Here is a 20,818-nt window from a genome sequence, read left to right as displayed (position 1 = left end):
TGTGAATTATCTTTTCTCGTGTCTGCAATAGTGCAGTGACAACAAACAAAAAGACTTCATAAATATAATATATATATATATATATATATATATATATATATATATCTTGCTAAGACGGTGACAGCTAAGCTATGAGCATGCTAGGAAATATATTTCAGAAAGAATCGTATCTAATTAATACGACAAAAGAGAGTTGGCTAATCACGTATTCCAATCCTTCATGAGAAAAAAAAAAAGATAGCAACCAATACGTGTTTCACCGCGTCACATGAAATCTAATAAAGCTATGAAAGATTTCTAATTTTTCAAAAGTTGTAGTTACTTCTGATTCAATAGCTTCATTAGGTTGCTGCTATAAATACCATATCGCTATGTTTGTCTTCGACTCAAGTCACTCAATAATCACCATGAATAACACTAAGCCATCAATTCTGTTCTCATTCATCTCTTTGTTCCTTCTCTTGTCGGCTGTTGCTAAAAGTGATGGGGAACCAGTCAAGGACAGTAACGGAAAGCCACTTAAAATACAGACCAAATACTTCATCCAACCAGCTTCAGGTAAGAATGGAGGTGGTCTTGTCCCAGCAAGCGTTGACTTAACCCATATATGTCCATTAGGTATTGTCCAAACAGTCCTTCCATTTCAGCCAGGCCTACCTGTTACTATCTCCGATCCATCAGCTTCCTCCGAAGGCAATGTGGTCACAAACACCAGCATAACCATCACGTTCGAGTCACCAATCTGGCTTTGCCCTTCTTCGAAGATATGGGAAGTCGATTCCTCCTCTCCGATTTCCGGCAATATTTATGTAACCACTGGTGGTAGTGCTAACAATGGAAATAGCTTATTCAGGCTTCAGAAATATGGAAACGACGAAAACACTTACAAGCTCGTTCATTACCAGAATGACTCGGACACAAAAGGTAAGAGTATTGGTGCCACTACCAGCTTTTATGGTGCACCCATACTTGTTCTTAATGATGCTGAAGATGATAAGAATGCTTTTCCGATTAAGTTCCGTGAGGTTGGAACATCTGAGAAGATTGCGTTTGAAAAATCGAGTCTAAAGATGTTCCCTTTCTTCTAAACTATAGAGCCTTGAGACTCGAGTTAGGTTGTAATATGCAATAAATAATGGGTTGTAATCCCTTGTAAAAGTAAAATAAAGCAATAAAATGGTTTAAGTTTTTTTTTCTTAAATGAAGTAAAATAGTAATTTAAGAAAACTTAACGTATCATATGCTAAACACAAAATTATTCTTCCTTAGATATCATATTACATGCAAATTTTTGGCAGATAGACATAGACATAGACGACTTTTATTAGTTTGCCCAAAAAAAAAAAAAAAAAAACTGACGAACTTTATTTTTTTAGTAAGTTGAGGTAATGTTAAGCTCCCATACATTTTTAATTAATTTTATAATAATCAAATTTTCATACTAAAATAAAAAACCTTTCATATCTTTTTATTATTATTATTTTTACCTTTCATATCTTCAATTCAGTGCACACACGTTTAACGCCACGCCCAAATTCTTCATGGAAGTGACGAGCTCCAAATCATTTGCATCAAATTCTAAAGAAGAGCAAAGAGTTCCATGTGTTCCAATTTCCAATTCCATATAATATCCTTTATTTATTAGCTTAAATTATTACAACAATTGAAAAAGAAGATCTATTACAGTATTGTTTAGACATATATTATTCAGAAATAGAAAAAAAAAAAGATCAGTAATGTCTGGCGAGGTTAAAGTTACTCCCCCAGGTAAATCCCCAAAAAAAGCTTAAAACCTAAATCTCCCAAAAGCTTTTGAGATAGTTTACTATGGTAGTTACCCAACACCTACACAAAGAATCTGTGCCCTCTCATTCTTTTCCTCATCTTTACTCCATCTCCATTTATATTTATTAGGTTCTATTGATTCTTCATGAAGCTTTCTTTACCCTTACTTGCATCACAAGTAAACCTAAGAAACGAACATGACCCATCGCCTTCATGAACCACCAACTCTCGAATCACCTGCGACGCCTCTTCACTTTTCCCTCCATGCTCATACCCAAAACCGGTCTGAGTATTTTCATAACTAAACCGGTTTAGGTTTACAAGATTCTTTGGTTTAGGTTCGGTTGAATTGCCGCATTGCCTAGGTTGTGTTTGGTAGAAGACTTTAGATAGGACTGGTTCACCGTCTTTTTCGTCCTCACTGTTGCCTAAATGATACTGATGCATCACCCAATTCGTCTTCTCCGGCTTCTTCTGGCGACCATAGTTGGTGTAGAGCACTAGGATCTTCTTGAAACCGGCTTCTCCTGATTGCGAAAAAACGGGTCGGGTCTTGCCCGTTTTGTGCCACCTTGTCTCGTGTCCTTCCTCATCTGTACTCACTTTTCTTCGTTTTCGTGTTCCGGTCGTATAAGCCTTTGATGGCCGATGGAAGAAGTGCCGTACTTGCCCGTCTTTGCTTACTCCTACTTGACGTAAGATAGCCATGATAAGTCAAGCATATGTTGATTTGATCACCAATAATATTGGATTTGATGATTTTTTTATATATAATCATTGTAATCTTACACCAAATTTGTAGAGAGAAAAAAAAAATTCTAGATTTAATCATTTGTGTTTGGATAAATCCAAAAATCACAGTTATGAATAAAGTTTATCTATAAAACAGCTAGCACGACAAAAATACATATCTAGCAATATCATTTTATTATATAACCAAAATAAACAAAAAATTGTTTGTGTATAATCCATATATATGCAAACATGTGTTTAAAAAAAAAAGAGAGTTATTTTTGGATAATTCTTAATGTTTTTCATGGTGCTAATTGAGCAAGTTTCTTTTTATATAAATTGTTCTCTCTTTTTTATTCTTTGTTCTGTATTTGATATTACAAAAAAAAAAAAAAGAACGTTACGTACCAGGAAGTTTCTCAGGATGCGTATAACAAATTCCATTCTCTCCTTCGAGCGTTGGTATAAATTCATCGATCAAGGGATGAAGTTTTCGCTTATCCGATGAGACCTTCGCCTCCAAATGCATAAGGATCTCTTTATCCGACGGGTCAAATTTGACTCCTGCCGGTAAGCTTGGTAAATCTTTGATGCTACCAACCTTATCAAATTTCATTTATATCACAATTGTCAAATATAAAGTAAACAAATTGATAACTAGAGAGCATGTAGGTGAATTAATGGTTTAACATTTGTAACCTGGTCGTCTTGGTGATGGATCTTGTGTCCACAAGAAGGACAAGTGATCATAATAGGAGATTCAACGATAATCTTGGAATCTGGACCGCTCGTGACACATGATTGAGATTGGTCTTTGAGTTGAATCGATGGATGATCAATGTTCGATACTCTTTCAATATTTAGGTCGTAGTTATCATCTGAACCATCACACCAGCTCATCCTCCTCCTTTTACTGATCTCTCTCTCTCTCTCTCTCTCTCTCTCTCTCTCTCTCTCTCTCTCTCTCTCTCTCTCTCTCTCTCTCTCTCTCTCTCTCTCTCTCTCTCTACAGTGACCTAACAAAATCTAAATCTAGTTACAATCAGAAGGTTCAGAACTAAAAAAAGATAAAATCGAGAGAGACAGAGATCAGAGAGAGAGATCAGAGAGAGAGAGAGCAAGAGACAAAGATGTGAAGGTGATATAGAAAGAGAGGCAAGTGAATGTTAAGTTTTGGAACTAAAATTTAATTATAATACATTAAATTAAAAAAATGTACTAAACTAATATTTTAGGGGGGTTGCGTGGACGTCAAGTTAATCAATGGTGCATGTATATACGTTTGCAACATATAATTATTAAATGCATTTTTCCGAATTTTGATTATGACTATTTTGAACCATATTTTCTTTTTCTAGCTAGTTTTCACAGTTTAAATAATATTGCATGTGTTAGTTAGATTTGTGTGAAATTTGTTAACTATGGGGTCTAACCATAATTAGGAAAAACCCTTATGCAAGAGAATATTAAACTAAATCAGGATATATATATATAATTTATAAATAAATATAAAAAAGGAGAGAAAGTAATCTCTTCAAAATCAAGAAAGGTGACGAGAGAGATGGAGTGTCGTTATTGAAATTCATTTTCTTTTCCTAATTAACAATTTTAATTGTCAGTTTTAATCATTTTGTATTCACAAAGATATCACATATTCATATATATGCCATATACATCATCTTGATTGATCCTGTAACAAATAAACTAAAGACAAAATCCAAGAACCTAGATCGTGTGAATTATGAGCAGGGGCGGATCTACGTTTATAGCAGGTGGGGCACGTGCCCCAAACACATTTATAAAATTTATTTATGCAATGAACTAACAATGTTTGTTTCTTGGTCTTTTTGGAAAAAGTGCCCCATACTAAGAGGAAGGTCACTGGTTCGAACCTAACAACCTGCAGTTAAAACTCAATTTTTTGTACTATTCTATGTCTTTTTATTGCTGAAAAAAAACATTTAGGATAAATATAATCTTATTATGTGTCTTTTTATTGCTGAAAAACAACATTTTAGATAAATATAATTTTGTGCCCCATATTACTTTTCTTCCTCGATCCACCACCGATTATGGGCAATGGCTAGATCTTCCTTGAAACGTTAAGTTATGCCCGACGTGACTAACCATAATTTCACGTATATGCAGTAGAATTCATCATTCACAAAATATATAATAGATTAAAGAGAAATTTTTAGATCCTACACCACCTATCATTTTATTTATATGTTAGACCAACTTGGTGAAGTAAGAAGACCATATCTTCACGCACAGTACAAAATCTCGTGTATAGCAAGTTACCTATACCCAAAATCTTCAATTATTTGCTCATTGACAACAGGTTCTTCACCAAAAATTATTTACCCCTTATACGTATTTTTTCCAATGTTGTCCTTAATTAAGGTAGACCTAATATTGAGTTTCTTACTTAATAACATAATATTTTTTAAAGAATATCTATAACTAGAATGTACTACCATCGATAAAAGATATTTAAGAGGTCAACCATTTTTTTCTATAAATGCTATGGTAATTCTGTTTATTTTGTATAAGCAGTCGGGTCCTTGATGGAGATGCGAAGCTTCTTCAACAAGAAACTAATAATATTCTCAGCCAAAAAAAAAGTAAGTGAAAGACAAAGAAAACGAAACAGCTTACGGAGAAAGCTTTTAGGGATGATTAATTTTAAATATTTCATCCGTTTTAACATTAAATAAGTCTGTTTCATTCAATCTTATATATTATTTAGAAAATTTGTGGCAACAACAATTTTTTAATATACAATAAGGCAAACGATTATTTTTTTATATAAGATTGTTTGAAATTATATGAAAAACAATTAGGTCACTACTTGATTGGTTCACAACAATTATACGATGTTATTGAGTTATTATCTTATATGAGAAGGTTTTCTTAACTGGAGATGACACTTGGCTTACTATAGTTCTGACATCTGTATTTTTTTTGTTTGGATATAATTAACTATAGTTTAGAGCAAATTAACTACAGGCCCATAAAACCAAAAAAAAAAATCATTTACATTTTCTTGGGTTTAATTTATAGGTTTGAATTCTTGGGTTTAATTTTTGTGTTTGAATCTTATATAATTTTCACGGTCACAAACAAAATCAAATTTAAGTAAGATGGTGCATAGGTATTATTTAAGTAAATTAGTTTAATTTTTTAAAAAAAATAGTTTATATAAAATTAAAATTAAGCTTACTTTCTGGAAAATTACGTAAGATTGTGAGATGGTTTTGATCTAATTTTATAATTATTTTGTTCTTTCCACACTTATTATTTCAAACGTCATGGTATTTTTGAATTACATAAATTTATAAGTTTTCGTATTAGGAATTTCAGAATAAATTATGAACATAATCAATTATGTGTTGATTTGAAATAATACCATCATTTTATGCATTGCCTTATACCCACTATTTTCCTCAATTTTCATTTTTTTTTTTATATCACTTCTTATTTTTAACTTATTATTTTGAAACACTTACTAATTTATGATCATTAATATTTGATTTCAATTTTTTCTCCTTCTTAAAGGCTCAAACATTTTATAAATTTTCGTTTTCTTAAAACAACCTATTACCATACAAACACTTCCTCTTTCTTCGTATTAGGAATTTCAGAATAAATTATGAACATAATCAATTATGTTTTGATTTGAAATAATACCATCATTTTATGCATTGCCTTATACCCACTATTTTCCTCAATTTTCATTTTTTTTATATTACTTCTTATTTTTAACTTATTATTTTGAAACACTTACGAATTTATGATCATTAATATTTGATTTCAATTTTTTCTCCTTCTTAAAGGCTCAAACATTTTATAAAGTTTGGTTTTCTTAAAACAACCTATTACCATACAAACACATCCTCTTTCAGACTATTGTGAAAACTAAAACATTTACTTTCTGTTCTATCCTAATCTCCAACGAACAACAAAACACCGATAACTATAGTATCGTTGTTCGGATCATCCGTTTTTGGGAAGTTTCTACTTTAAAAGAAATATTATCTTACTAAGTCTTGAATATTTTTTTCCCCAAAAATGTAAATTATTTTAACTATTGTTCATCTTTTGATGATTTATGCAATCATTTAAAAATATTTGTAAAAGAAAATAAATAATTTCATGTGTATTTGATTTTAAAAGAATTTTAATATAATGATGTTAGGCGTCAGATTCTTAGAGTAAGAGTTGAAATAAACCTTACTATATTATATCATCTAATAATAAAGTAAAGTTTTCTTTTGGAAAGCTACAAAAGATTATCATTTATAATCTCTTCTTTCACAAGTGTCATTTTGTTTCTTTTAATTTTTAGTGTAACAAATTTATTCAATTGAATTTACATAATAAAATTTTCGCTTAACAAATAATTTGATGATTAAATAGTTTAAGGATATAAGATTATAATACATATATTTGGGTTGTATAGGATAATGTCGAGTAATATTTGGCTGTTTTATCTCCACACTTTAATATAAATAATTCACATTATCTTGATATTACATTATTTTATTTCATTTTCAATCCATTTAAATTAAACTAAAGTATATTTTAATATATAATATTTAAATAACTAAATGAGAATTGAATATATTTTTTTGATAAAGAGATAACTGTATATATTTTTGTTTAAAGAGAGAAGTGAATATATATATAAATTCATGACTTGATTAGCTAAGATGCCCGTTCATAGATCTATATTTATAATATATAACTCTTGAATATATATTTAAAACAATAGAAAATTTTAGTTATTAATTCACAATAATGTATTTTTATAAACGAGACACATTTTTTATTAACTTTTCTATTCTATCTCATCAATCCCATATGTTGTACTAACTCTCATTTTTGTAACTTTCATAATATTTATAGTAATGCAATGAGTGATTAATAATAGTATTTAGAAATATTACATATATAAGAAAATATATTAATATGTAATGATTACATATCTATAACTCTCACAAAGTTTTTGTGACTCCTATAACAATGAAATACTCTCTCTTTCTTTTAATTTAGTTGTCGTTTTAGATTTTCAATGAAAATGTTTGGTGAATATTCCAGTTTTCTCCGTACTATTTTAAAGTTTTGACCAATGAAATATTTCTAAAAATATATTAATAAAGGGTAAAACAGATAATTTAATAGTTGTTTTTTAATTTATGCGAGAAAACCTTAAACGACAAGTTATAAATCGGAGAAAGTATAAATTACATTAACTAATTGATATAAAGATTAATGCATTTATTATCCAATTAAATAATAAGTTTTACAAATGCTCTTAACTACAATTTCTCTTATAAATAGAATGATACACATTTTACTAACTCTCATATCAAAAATCTTACATAATATTTTTATTTAATTAATATTGTCTTAACTAACAATCTCCAAAATTACAAAAAAAATATCCAAAAATAACGTAAACTAAATTCGTGTGTAGCACAGAGTAACTACTAGTATATATATATATATATATGTGTGTGTGTGGGGGGGGGGGGGGTTAAGTATGCAATTAGTATTAGAAATTAGAGAAATAGTTTATTATGTCAAAATGTAGCAAATAATCAGTCGATTTTATTGTTTTTACCTTTTTCTTAGAAATATTTCTCTATTTATATAATGAGACAGCCGATATTTTTTAATATATGAGTGAATTTGTAACATATTTTTTTTGTCAAAAGAGTTTATTTTTTTGGTTGTCAAAAGAGTGAATTTGTAATATATGATCATCAAATAGGCTAAACCTACAAAAAGTAGTACCAAAAGTCATCCAATTAGGATGAATGAATGATAGCTAATTAGCTATTTGGGATACAAAATGCAGATTTCCAGATAAAATGGGATACAAAATAGTTAAAAATCCATTGGAATGCTAAAAGGGCATTTTCGTTTGTACTATTTACCAAATGGTTAACCAATTTATTTTATGTTCAATTGGTGAGTATTCTATGAATAATCATGTTATTATCTGTACTATTTGGATATTAAGCCAAGAACATATTATAGAGTTCACTTTGTTCACACAGCTATTAATTAGTATGACTATTCTCGAAAAGTCAAAATGGTCTCACCAAGTTAACATTAAACTTAAAAGTTAAAACTGCATTTATTTATAGATTGTTGTAAAAGTCTATATTATTTTCTTAGTAAGTTAAACGTTTTCTCTTTGTTTTTTTTTTCTTTCTGTTTTTAGATTTTAGGAAGAAAAAAATGAAAGCAAGTTCGGTTTAAGTGGTTATTGTTTCTTCTCTTTGTGGGCTTTTAAGAAACTTAAGAAAACAGCGAGCTAGTTTCAAAATTTACCAAACATATATTAAATGTGGACCGAGCTTTTGTTCCAACTTCATTATCAAATGTGTCATATTCGTGACAAGTTGGAAAACTCAATCATAATGATCCGATTTTGTCCGTAAATTCTAAAAAATTATATGCGCTATAGACACACAAAAAGTGTTATATATTTTACCATTACTGTAATATTCACACATGTAGTATACATATATATAAAATAAAACATAAAGAAATCAGGTAGATAACAAAAAATTCCAATAAATACTAGTATTATATTTCACTTAGTATTTAACATATATTTAGCTCTAGAACTAAAATCACCATCACCGAATCTCACTTATCTCTTCTTGTTATCTTGTACATAAGAAATATAAAATGTGTAAATGACCCCAAAACAAAGACAATAGAGTTCACTAAAAACGAAAAGAAAAACAAAATTCATATAGGGATTGAAAACTTCATTCAACTTATGTTTTAACTTTTAAGGAAAAAAAAAAAAGTGATTTCTCCAAGTTGTAAAATCTAAACATATTTTACCTAAACCTTGTTTGTAATGGGCCTTTGACAAATTAGATTCAGCCGAAATGTAAGACGCATTCAAAAATGTGGGAAAACCATGTAGGTCCGATGCTATGCCCATTTAAAAAAACCATATGACCCAAAGTGTGAGTGTGTACCGTGTGGTTGTGGGTCATAATAACTCAATTACTCAAGTGTTATAAAAATTATTAATGATGTATCTGATCATTTCGCAATCCTCACCCTTATCTATCCAAACTCTTGGTCCCTACTATGCTTTCCATTATAATAACTTTTGTTTCTTATAAATTATGTAATATCCACAAACCTAATGTATATGCTATTTCCTTTACTCATATTACCTAGTACCAACCATTAGCAACAAGACTATACCAAAATTACTAGAACTAGAGAAGCTGCTTAGTTGCATGATCATATCTATTAAAAAAAGGCTTTACAAAAACAAAATTGACATGGAAGTGTGATGCTTGTTCTAGAAGAAAGACAAACAAATTATATAGAATCTCTCTCTATTAAAACCTCATCATGAAACAAGTTGAAAACAATAACAAAAAGGAAATGCAAAACAAAGAAAACAAAAATTGAGAGAAATTATTTTGAGAGAGTGAAAGAGACAGAGAGACAAGGCAAAAGATGAGGGTGAGGTGTCAGTGTCCCTTAATGAATGATAACAATGTGGGCTTTCAATGCTTAATTGGCCCACTTTTTATTAATTTTCCTCACCCAACAGCTCATATTTTTAGTAGAGATTCTTTTACCTATTTCTGTATCTAATAATCCAATCTTAACGTAAATTATCTTACTTTGATCATCTAAGCTTAGGTAATGTTGAGACGTCATTGTTTTTGTGTTTGTTTTGTTTACTACTCAACCACTAGTACTACAAGTTATCTTCTAGTTGTTTTAAATGCCATTATTAAGAGCTGACTAATTGCGATTAAATGAATTTTTAACGTACCTAACTACCACCTGTCGAGTTAGATGACTTAACTACTTTTTTTATTTATTTGGAAAAATGTCTTTGTTAAAATATAGTTCTCGAAAAGTCTTAATTGTTATATAAATAAATAAAACATACGTTGTTTATTATACTCCTTATTTGTCATGTCACTTATGTTTGTCATTAGACAAATCAGACTTCTTCAAACAAAGAATCAGAAGAAGTAAGAGAGATCTTTTTCGCAGGAAAAGTTGATATTAGTCATCTCATGTGCCAAGTCTGATTACATATCTGATGCCTCACGTACGGATAGAGTAAGTAAATGAAATAACAGAACCTGAATTCTTTTTTTTTCTTTGGAAAGAGTCGAAAAGGTAGTATGAGAAAAGTTGAGAATTTAAGAGCCATGTGAATCTACAGTGACAGATACTGTACACGAGCCTCCAAAGAGTTTCACTAAAAACGAGAGAGAGAGCCCACGCTTTTAAAAAGATTCAGGTTTCACACAGACATGTTCCTACAATTACCTTGAATCTGTGTACACCTAATATGGAAACTCTTTAAATGCATGTTAACGCCAGATTATCGCATTTTTTTCATTCGCATTTACTTGAAATATAGAAAAAAAGAACTCTTACAAACCAGAGTTACTAGTTACTAACTTACTACAGTAGCTTGCTTTACAGTGGAGACTGAAACACTGAATTAGAAACTTTTTTTTCTTGATATATATAATATAAAAACTCAACAATCTCTAATTCAATGCCCCTAATTCACAGCTTCAAGCACCAAAAATTGAGAGAGCTTTTTTTTTGTTTTTGGGCAAAAAAAACACTTTCTATCTCCATTTTGTGGTACGGTCTCTCAAGCTACACTTCCCTGGTCTGAGGTTTCTTCGTGGTAATAAGGTGTTAACTTGCCATCTTTGTCATCTCTTATCTTGTTTTGGCTTTCCTCGTCTCCACCGCCAATTTCTTGCAACATCTTAACCACACGCCTCATCGAGGGTCGGTTAATGGGCAACGGACTCGTGCAGAGAAGCCCGACGTTGAGGATCTTGCTTATCTCTTCTTTGAAACAAGAGTCGAGTTTCGGGTCTATCACATGCTCTATGCCTTTTTGGTCTAGTGTAGTGCAAACCCATTTCACCAAATCCTTCTCCCCAAGTTCTGGATCAACTGGGCGTTTTCTAGTCACTATCTCTAGGATCACTACCCCGAAACTGTAGATGTCGCTCTTCTCGTTCACACGAAGCGTGTATGCGTATTCTGCAAAGTAGTTTGAAATCAAAAGTTATGGAGGGAAACAAACAAACAAACAAACAAATAAATTTTTTTTTTGAAATATTCCATTAATGGAGAAGTGAGAAGGTGTGGAGCCATGGTATCAGACATGTCTCAATAGATAGTGAATGCTCATTTAAGTCTCAACTAATAAAAAAACTTAAATGTGGTTCATCTGAATCTCCGTGCAACATGTACTAAATGAGCATTACTACCATAAGCAAAACTGATGATTATAATCATGCAAGCACATTTAAGTTGAATCATAAGACTAACCTGGTGCAATATAACCGCATGAACCAGCGATCACTGACATCGACTTAGGGGCTTTTCCGGTCAAGTCCACAGCTTTAGCCACACCAAAATCAGCAACTCTAGCACCATAATCTCCATCAATCAAAATATTGTTGGACTTAATATCTCTATGCACAATCGGAGGAACACAATCATGGTGAAGATACGAAAGCCCCTCAGCCGCATCTAAGATAATCTTAAACCTCGTTTGCCATGCCAACAATCCTCCTTTACTGCTATGAAGCAAATCTCCCAAGCTACCATTAGGCATGTACTCATAAACCAATAGCTTGCAGTCTCTAGTGGAACAGCAACACCAAAGCTTCACAATGTTCTTATGCCTAATCTTACCCAATGTCTCAACTTCAGCTTCAAAGGCCTCATCTTGAACTCCAGGTCTGTTACCTTTCTCCGGATCACAGTCTTCAGTATCCTTAACAGACCCTGTCCACAGCCTCTTGACCGCAACAGTTTCTCCATTGGTGAGTACAACCTTGTACACTTTACCCGAAGCTCCAGCTCCAATCACATTGTCTTCATCCAAGCTTTCGAGAATCTCATGCTCACTGAACCCGAGTTTATGGAACGACATTAAAGTCCACTTGGATCTCTCAATAGCTCTTGCTTTCTTGTAAGTCCTGTACTTGAAGTAGAACCAAGCAACACCCGCAACAAACACAATCGCAGCAAGTACAAAAATCAACCTGAGAAGCCATAAGCCTCTCTTCTTAGCTTTATCCCCAGAGTCACACAAACCCTTGATAGCCCCACACAATCCAGGATTGCCAATGAAGCTGTTCTTATACACTTCTTTCGCTAAAGAAGGCGGTAAGTCACCTGATAACCGGTTATACGAAAGATTCAGCTGGTTTAGCTTCAAACTCTGCAATGAAACCGGAATCTTGCCAGAGAATTGGTTACCAGATAAATCAAGATAGTTCAAGACTGACAAACTCCCTATCTCATCTGGAATCCTACCGGTAAATTCGTTATCGGCTAAGTTCAACTCGTTGAGCTTCTTCCAAGATTTGATTCCAGGAGTTAACTCCCCTGAGAACTGGTTACCATGAAGATCAAGAATACCTAGTTCCCCAAGCTGCATCAAGCTAACAGGCAACGAGCCACTGAACTTGTTCCCACTTGCCGACAACTGATTAAGATTGTTCAAAACCCCAATCTCCTCCGGTAAAGATCCGGTGAATTGGTTGTTGGAGAGAATCAACAGCGAGAGATTCGAAGCGCCTCCGATGGACTTGGCAATCTCACCGGAGAAGGAGTTGTTGATGAGCTCAAGCAAGTACACATGAGGCAATCCCCAGAAACCGGTAGGAACTGAACCGGAAAATTTGTTATAAGCTAACCGGACACGTGTCAAGCTTTTGCAATCGCCGAGAGTCTCCGCTATAGCGCCGGAGAATGAGTTGTGAATGATCAGCAACTCCTCTAGCTCCCCTTTCTCGCACAGATCCGCCGGTAATTCGCCGGAAAACTCGTTCTCCGAAACGTCAAGCCATCTCAACGGCGAGTTTCGACCGAGGTCTCTTGGTAATTCTCCGGTTAACCGGTTTCCGAAGATCCTGAGCTCGTACAAGTTCGGAGACAAAGCTATACTCCCCGGAACTTCACCTTCTAGGTTGTTCTCGTACAGATTCAAACTCTCCAACGGAACTCGACAGAGCTCCTCCGGTATCTTCCCGGTCAACTGATTCATCGACGCGTCGAGAAGTCTCAGCGATTTCAAATTCCCGAGCTCCGGTGGAATCTCTCCGGTCAACGAGTTGTTGTAAAGCTCAATCTGAACGACGCTACTCAAACCGCCGAGCGAACGAGGTATAGGACCAACGAGGTCGTTGAGCGCAAGGTCCAAATCAACGAGTCTGCTGAGTCGACCCAGCGAGTCAGGGATCTGTCCGATTAGATGACACTCGGTGAGCCACATGACCTCGAGATTCGTCAAGTTCCCGAGCTCCGGCGGGATCCGACTCGGACTAAACGGGTTGTACGAAAGGTTCAGCATCTTAAGGGAGCTGATGTTGCCTAGAAACGGAGGAATCGTCCCGTCTAAGAGGTTGTAGACGAGAGAGAGAACCTCAAGGTTCTGAAACTTTCCGAAATTCGCCGGAATATCACCGGAAAAGTTGTTTCCGGTCAAATCCAAGTGGACCAAGGTGGGGATATCGGCGAGAGTGTGAGGAATCTCGCCGGTGAGAAGGTTCTGAGAGAGATCGAGAAGCTGAAGACGGTTACAAGCAGCGACGTCGAGAGGAAGCGTGGAGTTGATAGAGTTGTTGTAGAGAGAGAGCTCCGCGAGTTTTGAGAGACGACAAATGACGGAAGGAAAAGGACCGGCGAGATTAGCGCCGGAGAGGTCGACTGAAGTGACGGAGGTGAAATCGCCGCCGCAAGAAACGCCGAACCACCGACAAGGGGAATCATCGGTGGAGTTCCAAGAGGAGAGAGACGAGTCAGGATCGTCTAAAGAGTGTTTGACTTGCTGGAGAATGAAAGCTTCTTGGTTGAGAGAGAAGATGGTTGGGAAAAGTAGGAAGAGAAAGAGATAAAGATACATGTTTCTTTCTTCTCCGGTGGATATGGCGGTGAAGCTATTATGGTGGTTGTGTTTTTGAGAAGAGAGAGAGAGAGAGTGAGAGAGAGAGAGAGAGTGAGTAAGTTTGTTTGTTTTGAAGAGAAGAGAAGAGTGAGTCTAAATAAAAAGCGTTGACCGGGGGAGACAGGTGAATTATCGTGATTCTGACTGTAAGAAGAATGCTTATAAATCATTTTGTTTTTTTTCTAAAATCATTCAGTTTTTTTTTTTTTTTAATTGCTTTATTCGATTCTCTAAATAATTCGAATGCAATTATTAGTAATATCTATGTCGAGTTTCCAACATTGTATAATTTATCTTTGGTTTATCTGTTTTTTTAACAGATTATGCTGGTCGTAAAAGATAATGTTTACCTATTATACTAAATGATCTAGCTAATAATAGCCTATAAAAACATTCCTTTTTGTACTTTATTCTTTTAATTAAATTTGTTAACAAATTAGTAAGAAACGAATGAGTTTATCATGTTAGTTTATAAAATGTGAATAAAATTAAGTTAGTTGATACAGTAAATATATAAATTTATAATAAAAAAATGGTAAGGGTAAAAGCATTAAATTTTAAATGTAGTACAATGGTATATCTGAACAATTTTTTTTTTTTTTGCTGTTAGATATAAAATTTAATGAAAAAGATTCCGACAGTTATATTTTTATTTATTAACGGTGTTTGTAAAGTAGGTTACAAAATTGTTAGACATATCAAAAACTATTAGAGAATGTGTTTGCAACGTAGTCTTAATTATAGTAAGTTGACGTGAATTAAGTTTATTCTCATTCAATTTTAAAAAGTTTTATGCACGTCTTAAACATGTATTAAGAGAATAAGCTACCCATGTAGAAACATGCAAATATTTTATTTTGCTGAATAATGTGTAATTCATTAGAAGAGAAAGTTATATAGGCTATTTACAAAACATGGAAAATAATATTTGGAATTATGATAATATATCAAACTGTTGTGTTATTTATGAAGTTACATTTTTTTTTTCTGTAATTAAGAATTTGGTTAGTATTGCAAAGGGAGAGAGGGCATACTATGCCTACATATATATAAATGTCAGTTAGGAAACGTATATTCTAACATTTATGTGTCGGTTGAGAAAAGCATCACATACCCTTTGGATGATATTTAAAGAGATAGAGGAGTGAACGATCTGGAGCTCCTGCCTCCTGGAATGAGTTCCTTTAAGCTGTCTTCTCTTCTTCGTGTGTCTCTCTCTAATAGTTTCTTTGCGAACACACACAATACAAGTTGCTACAACACACACAATATCGTAAACTAAACGTAGTTCGATAGGTGTATCATGTAAGATAGACATCTAAAAAATTACGTATACACTATAATAGCGGCAAAGTTTATGTCTTTTATGAGATTGCTTCTATAAGCAAGTCTCTACCATCTTACAAATTTGTTGCTTGCTAGTTGATCGAAAGAGAAACCATCCAATTAGTTTTGTGTTATATTTTTCTTTTTTTTTATTCGTTATTTTATCTAATAAAATAAATATATCTCATGCATTACGTATGATCTGATGTCCATTTCATAACATTGTCACCTTGGAAGAATTTTATAGAAGTCTAAACTTCTCACGAATATTGTATACAAGCAAGCAACCTTTGATATATAATTTGAGATTCATATCCAACTTCTTATGTATATGGTTTTAATTTATTTCCCTCCTCGTCGCTTTTGAGCAACAATGACAACAATGGTCAGCTTTGATTTTCTACATTGTTTCATATTTGGTCTCATATTCCTCTTCCCAACTCTCTTTCTCTTTGTTTACTTCTTAAAGAAACCAAATAATGGAATTGATCTGCCTCCAAGCGCTCCTTCTCTTCCGATCATTGGTCATCTTCACCTTCTCCTCTTTGACTCAATCCACAAGTGTTTTCAAAAAATATCGTCCAAATACGGACCTTTTCTCCATCTTCGCATTTTTCATGTCCCCATCGTTCTTGTGTCCTCTGCCTCAGCAGCTCACGAGATCTTCAATGCCCATGACACAAATGTCTCCTTCCGTGGTGCTATTGCTATCGATGAATGCATTGTGTTTGGTTCTTTTGGATATTTTAGAGCTTCTTGCGGAGACGACTGGAAATTCATGAGTAAACTAATCATGTCTAAGGCACTCGGACCCCAAGCGCTAGAACGTTCACGTAGCATTCGTGAACTTGAGCTAGAGAGGTTCCACAAAAATCTGCTTGATAAAGCGATGAAGAAAGAAACCCTCAAGATCGGTGAGGAAGCAAGGATACTCGTTAATAACACCCTTGGCAAAATGAGTTTGGGAAGTAGTTTTTCAGTGGAGGACAATGATGGAAAAAAAGTTTCGGAATATTCTATCCAGTTAGCTGACTTGTCCCGCATGTTTTGTGTGGAACAAATATTTCATAAGCCGCTTGAGAAGCTAGGGATCTCTTTGTTAAAGAATGAGATAATGCAGGTTTCAAATAAATTTGAGGAGCTGCTGGAAAATATTCTTGTGAATTACGAAGAGCAAGTGGACAAGCATCAAGGTACTGAATTCATGGATGCATTGTTGGCAGCTTATCGAGATGAAAAAACAAAATATAAGATCACTAGAAACCATATCAAGGCATTATTAGCGGTAAATGACTATCCTCTCACTGGTAGTAATATTTCAATGAGAATGCAAACAAATAATATCATCATATTAAACAAAAAGTGCAATTTTTAGGAGCTTTTTTTTGGAGCCGGTGAGTCCTCTTCTTCGACGACACGGTGGGCAATGGCAGAAATCATTAATAATCCTAAGATCCTTGAAAGATTGAGAGAAGAAATTGATTTTGTGGTGGGAAAATCAAGGTTAATTCAAGAAACTTATCTACCAAAACTCCCTTACTTGCAAGCAGTTGTAAAAGAATCTCTAAGATTGCATCCGGTAGGAGCAGTATTGCCAAGAGAATTTACACAGGACTGTACGATCGGAGGGTTTCACATATCTGAAGGAACATCACTTGTCATCAATGCTTATGCAGTGATGAGAGATCCTAATTCTTGGAAAGATCCTAATGAGTTTAAGCCAGAAAGGTTTCTAGCTGCGTCAATATTAGGGCAAGAGGAGGATAGAAAAGAACAAGCAATGAAGTTCCTCCCTTTTGGCGCCGGCAGGAGAGGATGTCCTGGATTAAATCTTGGCTATACCTTAGTAGAAACCACAATTGGAGTGTTGGTGCAGTGTTTTGATTGGGAGATCAAAGGAGATAAAATCAATATGGATGAAGGTTCGGGATTAAGATTTTTCTTAGATTTGGCTCATCCTCTTGAATGCATTTTTATTCCTCGAAAGTAATAGGATAAAATTTAAATTTATACCAAAAATATGCATCAAAAATCTAAAAAGACATTTCAAAAAATTTTAATTTTAAATTTTGGAAAAAAATCAAATAAAATGAAACATATTTTTTATTACAAAAATTTATCAAAATTCAGTGTTTGAATCTGTTGTGAAAGGAATGTTAATTGAAGATATTGTACATGTGTTTATTGCTAATAATAATTGTTAAACTGTACACATGTTTCAGTTTTGTAGGTTTCACATATTAACAAAATAACCAAATCATTGCAAAAGTATTAAATACACATAATATTTAGATCCTGCAGTGAAATTTATGATAGACAATAAATGGTACAATTCCTCCCAACATCGAGATCCACAAATAATAAATGTGTATATATAAGATTTGTTATTTGTATGTAACGCATAACAGTGATGAATACGATTCATAAATTCTCATGATTTTTGATTTATGAACAAGCAAACATGAAATAAGTTTATCCACATACATATAAAGAAGAAAGCTGAGACTGAGAGATCAAATTGTCGATGAGCCGACAGTTAATAATATGTTGAGTGGTAGTAGTATTTGGGTGAGTAATTATCATATAAAACAGCATGCCAATCTCAAATACACATACCACACTCCAAATTTGTCTTATCTTTTGTCGCATCTCCAATTTTTGTTTTTTTGTCATATACGTAACTCAAAATGTAATGTTATCTAACGCAGGCCCTACATAGATAACAATATCATTTTATTTCACGTCCAAAGAACCACTGCTTTATATATGTTACCCCGGCACACTCATATATGTCTTTATCACACTTTTTTTTGTTTTTGTCAATTACTACACATATGTGTAATTATAACAAAGTTTTCTAACAGTTATAATGGACTACCTAACCACATATTTGACAAAAAATTCTTATTACATGATTGATAAATTACCAAAAAATTATATGTAATATAGATTGTGTGTCTTCATATATCTTGATTTGAAAATTTTGTGGAAATTTCAAATCCTGAACATCTTGTTCTATACAATTTCACTTTCAGTTTTTTTTTTGTTTTGTAATCTCTAAACCCACAACCACAAGAAAAGACCAAAAAACTCATTTTCTCTAATGTTATTATTTTTAAATAGACAATATAGTATACATTTTTATATACGGATTAATAATAGGAATCGTTCAATGTTGTTTCCACTGGAGAAAGAGTTGTTCTATTTAGGTTAGAAAATCGATTTTAAAAAATACAAAATTGAATACATCACTTTTGTTTAAACAGTGTCATGCTTTACATATATTATTAGTGGTAAGTATAATGTTTGACGCCTAAACTTATATCTAAAAGGATTATTATGGATTTTGTCCGTCGATCAAGGATCAACTTCAAAATATTTTTACATAATCTGCAGCGGTTTGTTATCAATTTTAAAAAATAAAACAGACTAAATTGTTAATATTTTTGTCCATCTTTATCGTCGTTATCATTCAAGCCCATATCACTTTTTTGTTTAACCTTCTATTTTAAAATTACTAATTAATGGGTTATATAGCAGAGGAAAAAGAATTCAAAAGTAACTTATAAAAAAAAACATCCAAATAATATGGTTTCGGAGATGATTAAAAAAAACTAATTAATGTTACAGAAGACAAGCGAGAAGACAAGCGAACATCGTGGATTGTGAATCTTAATTGCGTGCAATTGAAGTTATGGACAAAAAGAGTAGCACCATTATCAATTTATCATAGAATCAAGACTTTTCTGTTCCATTAAGTTCCTTAAAATCTCTAGCATCAACTATCACATTCATTTAGTAGTAGCGTAGTACTACATCCCTTCTTCTTCTTATAGTAATTTCTTCTTTTCCTATTAAGTGCATTTAGATGTTTTTCAGAATTTTTGTTACTAACTAAAGAAAGAGAGTAAAACCAGATTATGTCGGAAACTGTATTTTGAACCTATGAGATTAAGGTGTTGCCTAAAATCTTCAACCACCGAGTCGAAGAAGACTCCAACAAAAGAGATTTCAGATTTTAATCAGTAAAAAAAAAACAAAAAAAAATATTTTCTAAAACAATAATCATTATTGGTTTGAAACCAAAATAATATCACATACGTCACGTTTTTTTTTTTTGGGTTTGCTAAAGAAGAGAGAGAGAGAGGTGAAAGAGAATCGAGAAAAGAGAGCAATGCATGTATTCCCGAGACAGAGCCAAAGTTGGAAACATCGCGTCGGTCGTCTTATCATTCTTCTTTCTTTCCATAGGGACTGCTGAAACCAATTAAACTGCATACAATCTCGATGTCTGTTTCTTTTTACCAAAGCAAAAACACACTCACACACACACACGAGATTTCAAACAGCTGTTTGGTCTTTTGTGTTTTTATTTTATATATTTATTAATTGTATTCCATTGTATTTTCTAGCTATAGCCAGCGTCAAACTCAGAGTGGTAATAAGATTGGTGTGTGAAGGTAATTTGGATATTGTATCATGAGGATCATGCACCAAGTGCATTGTAGTAACCGTTAAGAGAAACGGTTATTAGGAGTAGTTGGACACCCTTCATCACATGGACTCATTCTTCCACATGTTACAACTTATATAACCCTTTTTTTTATGGTCTCTTCTATAAAATTAATACAATTGATTATTTGATATCAAACTTTAGTGACATGTTAATACAACCATTAGCTTTTATTTTTTTCAGGTCATGAAAGATACTGATATTAATAAGCCAAACGAAAACTTTGTTCTACTTTAGATATATTATTCTCAAAGGCGTCTCCTTTTCACTTTCTTTTTTGCTTTCGGTGAAATCTTCAAACAAGCTTTTGCGGTTGTACCCAAACTTTTTCCTAAGTATCCACTTGCCATAAGATCTGTGGGACCATATAAATATTAGAAAGTGTCGCTTTTGCAAACTTTGAGGGAATATAAATCATACATCTTCTAATCATATACTCCTTCAATTCCTCTCGTCTCCAGATT

The 20,818-nt window shown here is 33.1% G+C and overlaps 4 protein-coding genes across 4 annotated transcripts; 2 read left to right on the top strand and 2 right to left on the bottom strand.

Moving 5' to 3' along the window:
• The first annotated feature begins 339 nt into the window (after positions 1-339).
• Positions 340-1,201, top strand: LOC104776909 (kunitz trypsin inhibitor 2-like). Its single transcript, XM_010501075.3, has one exon. It carries the CDS (start codon positions 372-374, stop codon positions 1,086-1,088), a length of 717 nt encoding a protein of 238 aa, XP_010499377.2. The 5' UTR covers positions 340-371; the 3' UTR covers positions 1,089-1,201.
• Positions 1,202-1,618: 417 nt separating this feature from the next.
• On the bottom strand, positions 1,619-3,763 carry LOC104741457 (NAC domain-containing protein 10-like). Its single transcript, XM_087508886.1, has 3 exons — positions 3,217-3,763; positions 2,926-3,118; positions 1,619-2,471 (listed from the first exon to the last, which is right to left on the bottom strand). The coding sequence occupies exons 1-3, from the start codon at positions 3,415-3,417 to the stop codon at positions 1,918-1,920; spliced, it is 948 nt and encodes a 315-aa protein (XP_087365012.1). The 5' UTR covers positions 3,418-3,763; the 3' UTR covers positions 1,619-1,917.
• A 6,960-nt stretch (positions 3,764-10,723) lies between these two features.
• Positions 10,724-15,528, bottom strand: LOC104776908 (receptor-like protein kinase HSL1). Its single transcript, XM_010501072.3, has 2 exons — positions 11,887-15,528; positions 10,724-11,595 (listed from the first exon to the last, which is right to left on the bottom strand). The coding sequence occupies exons 1-2, from the start codon at positions 14,471-14,473 to the stop codon at positions 11,192-11,194; spliced, it is 2,991 nt and encodes a 996-aa protein (XP_010499374.2). The 5' UTR covers positions 14,474-15,528; the 3' UTR covers positions 10,724-11,191.
• A 419-nt stretch (positions 15,529-15,947) lies between these two features.
• On the top strand, positions 15,948-18,055 carry LOC104776907 (cytochrome P450 705A1-like). Its single transcript, XM_010501071.2, has 2 exons — positions 15,948-17,126; positions 17,217-18,055. The coding sequence occupies exons 1-2, from the start codon at positions 16,215-16,217 to the stop codon at positions 17,829-17,831; spliced, it is 1,527 nt and encodes a 508-aa protein (XP_010499373.2). The 5' UTR covers positions 15,948-16,214; the 3' UTR covers positions 17,832-18,055.
• Positions 18,056-20,818: the final 2,763 nt, after the last annotated feature.

The sequence above is a fragment of the Camelina sativa genome, chromosome 3, assembly GCF_030686135.1.
Source record: "Camelina sativa cultivar CO46 ecotype springtype chromosome 3, ASM3068613v1".
Taxonomy (NCBI): Eukaryota; Viridiplantae; Streptophyta; class Magnoliopsida; order Brassicales; family Brassicaceae; genus Camelina; species Camelina sativa.
This window is presented reverse-complemented; position numbering and strand designations above follow the sequence as displayed.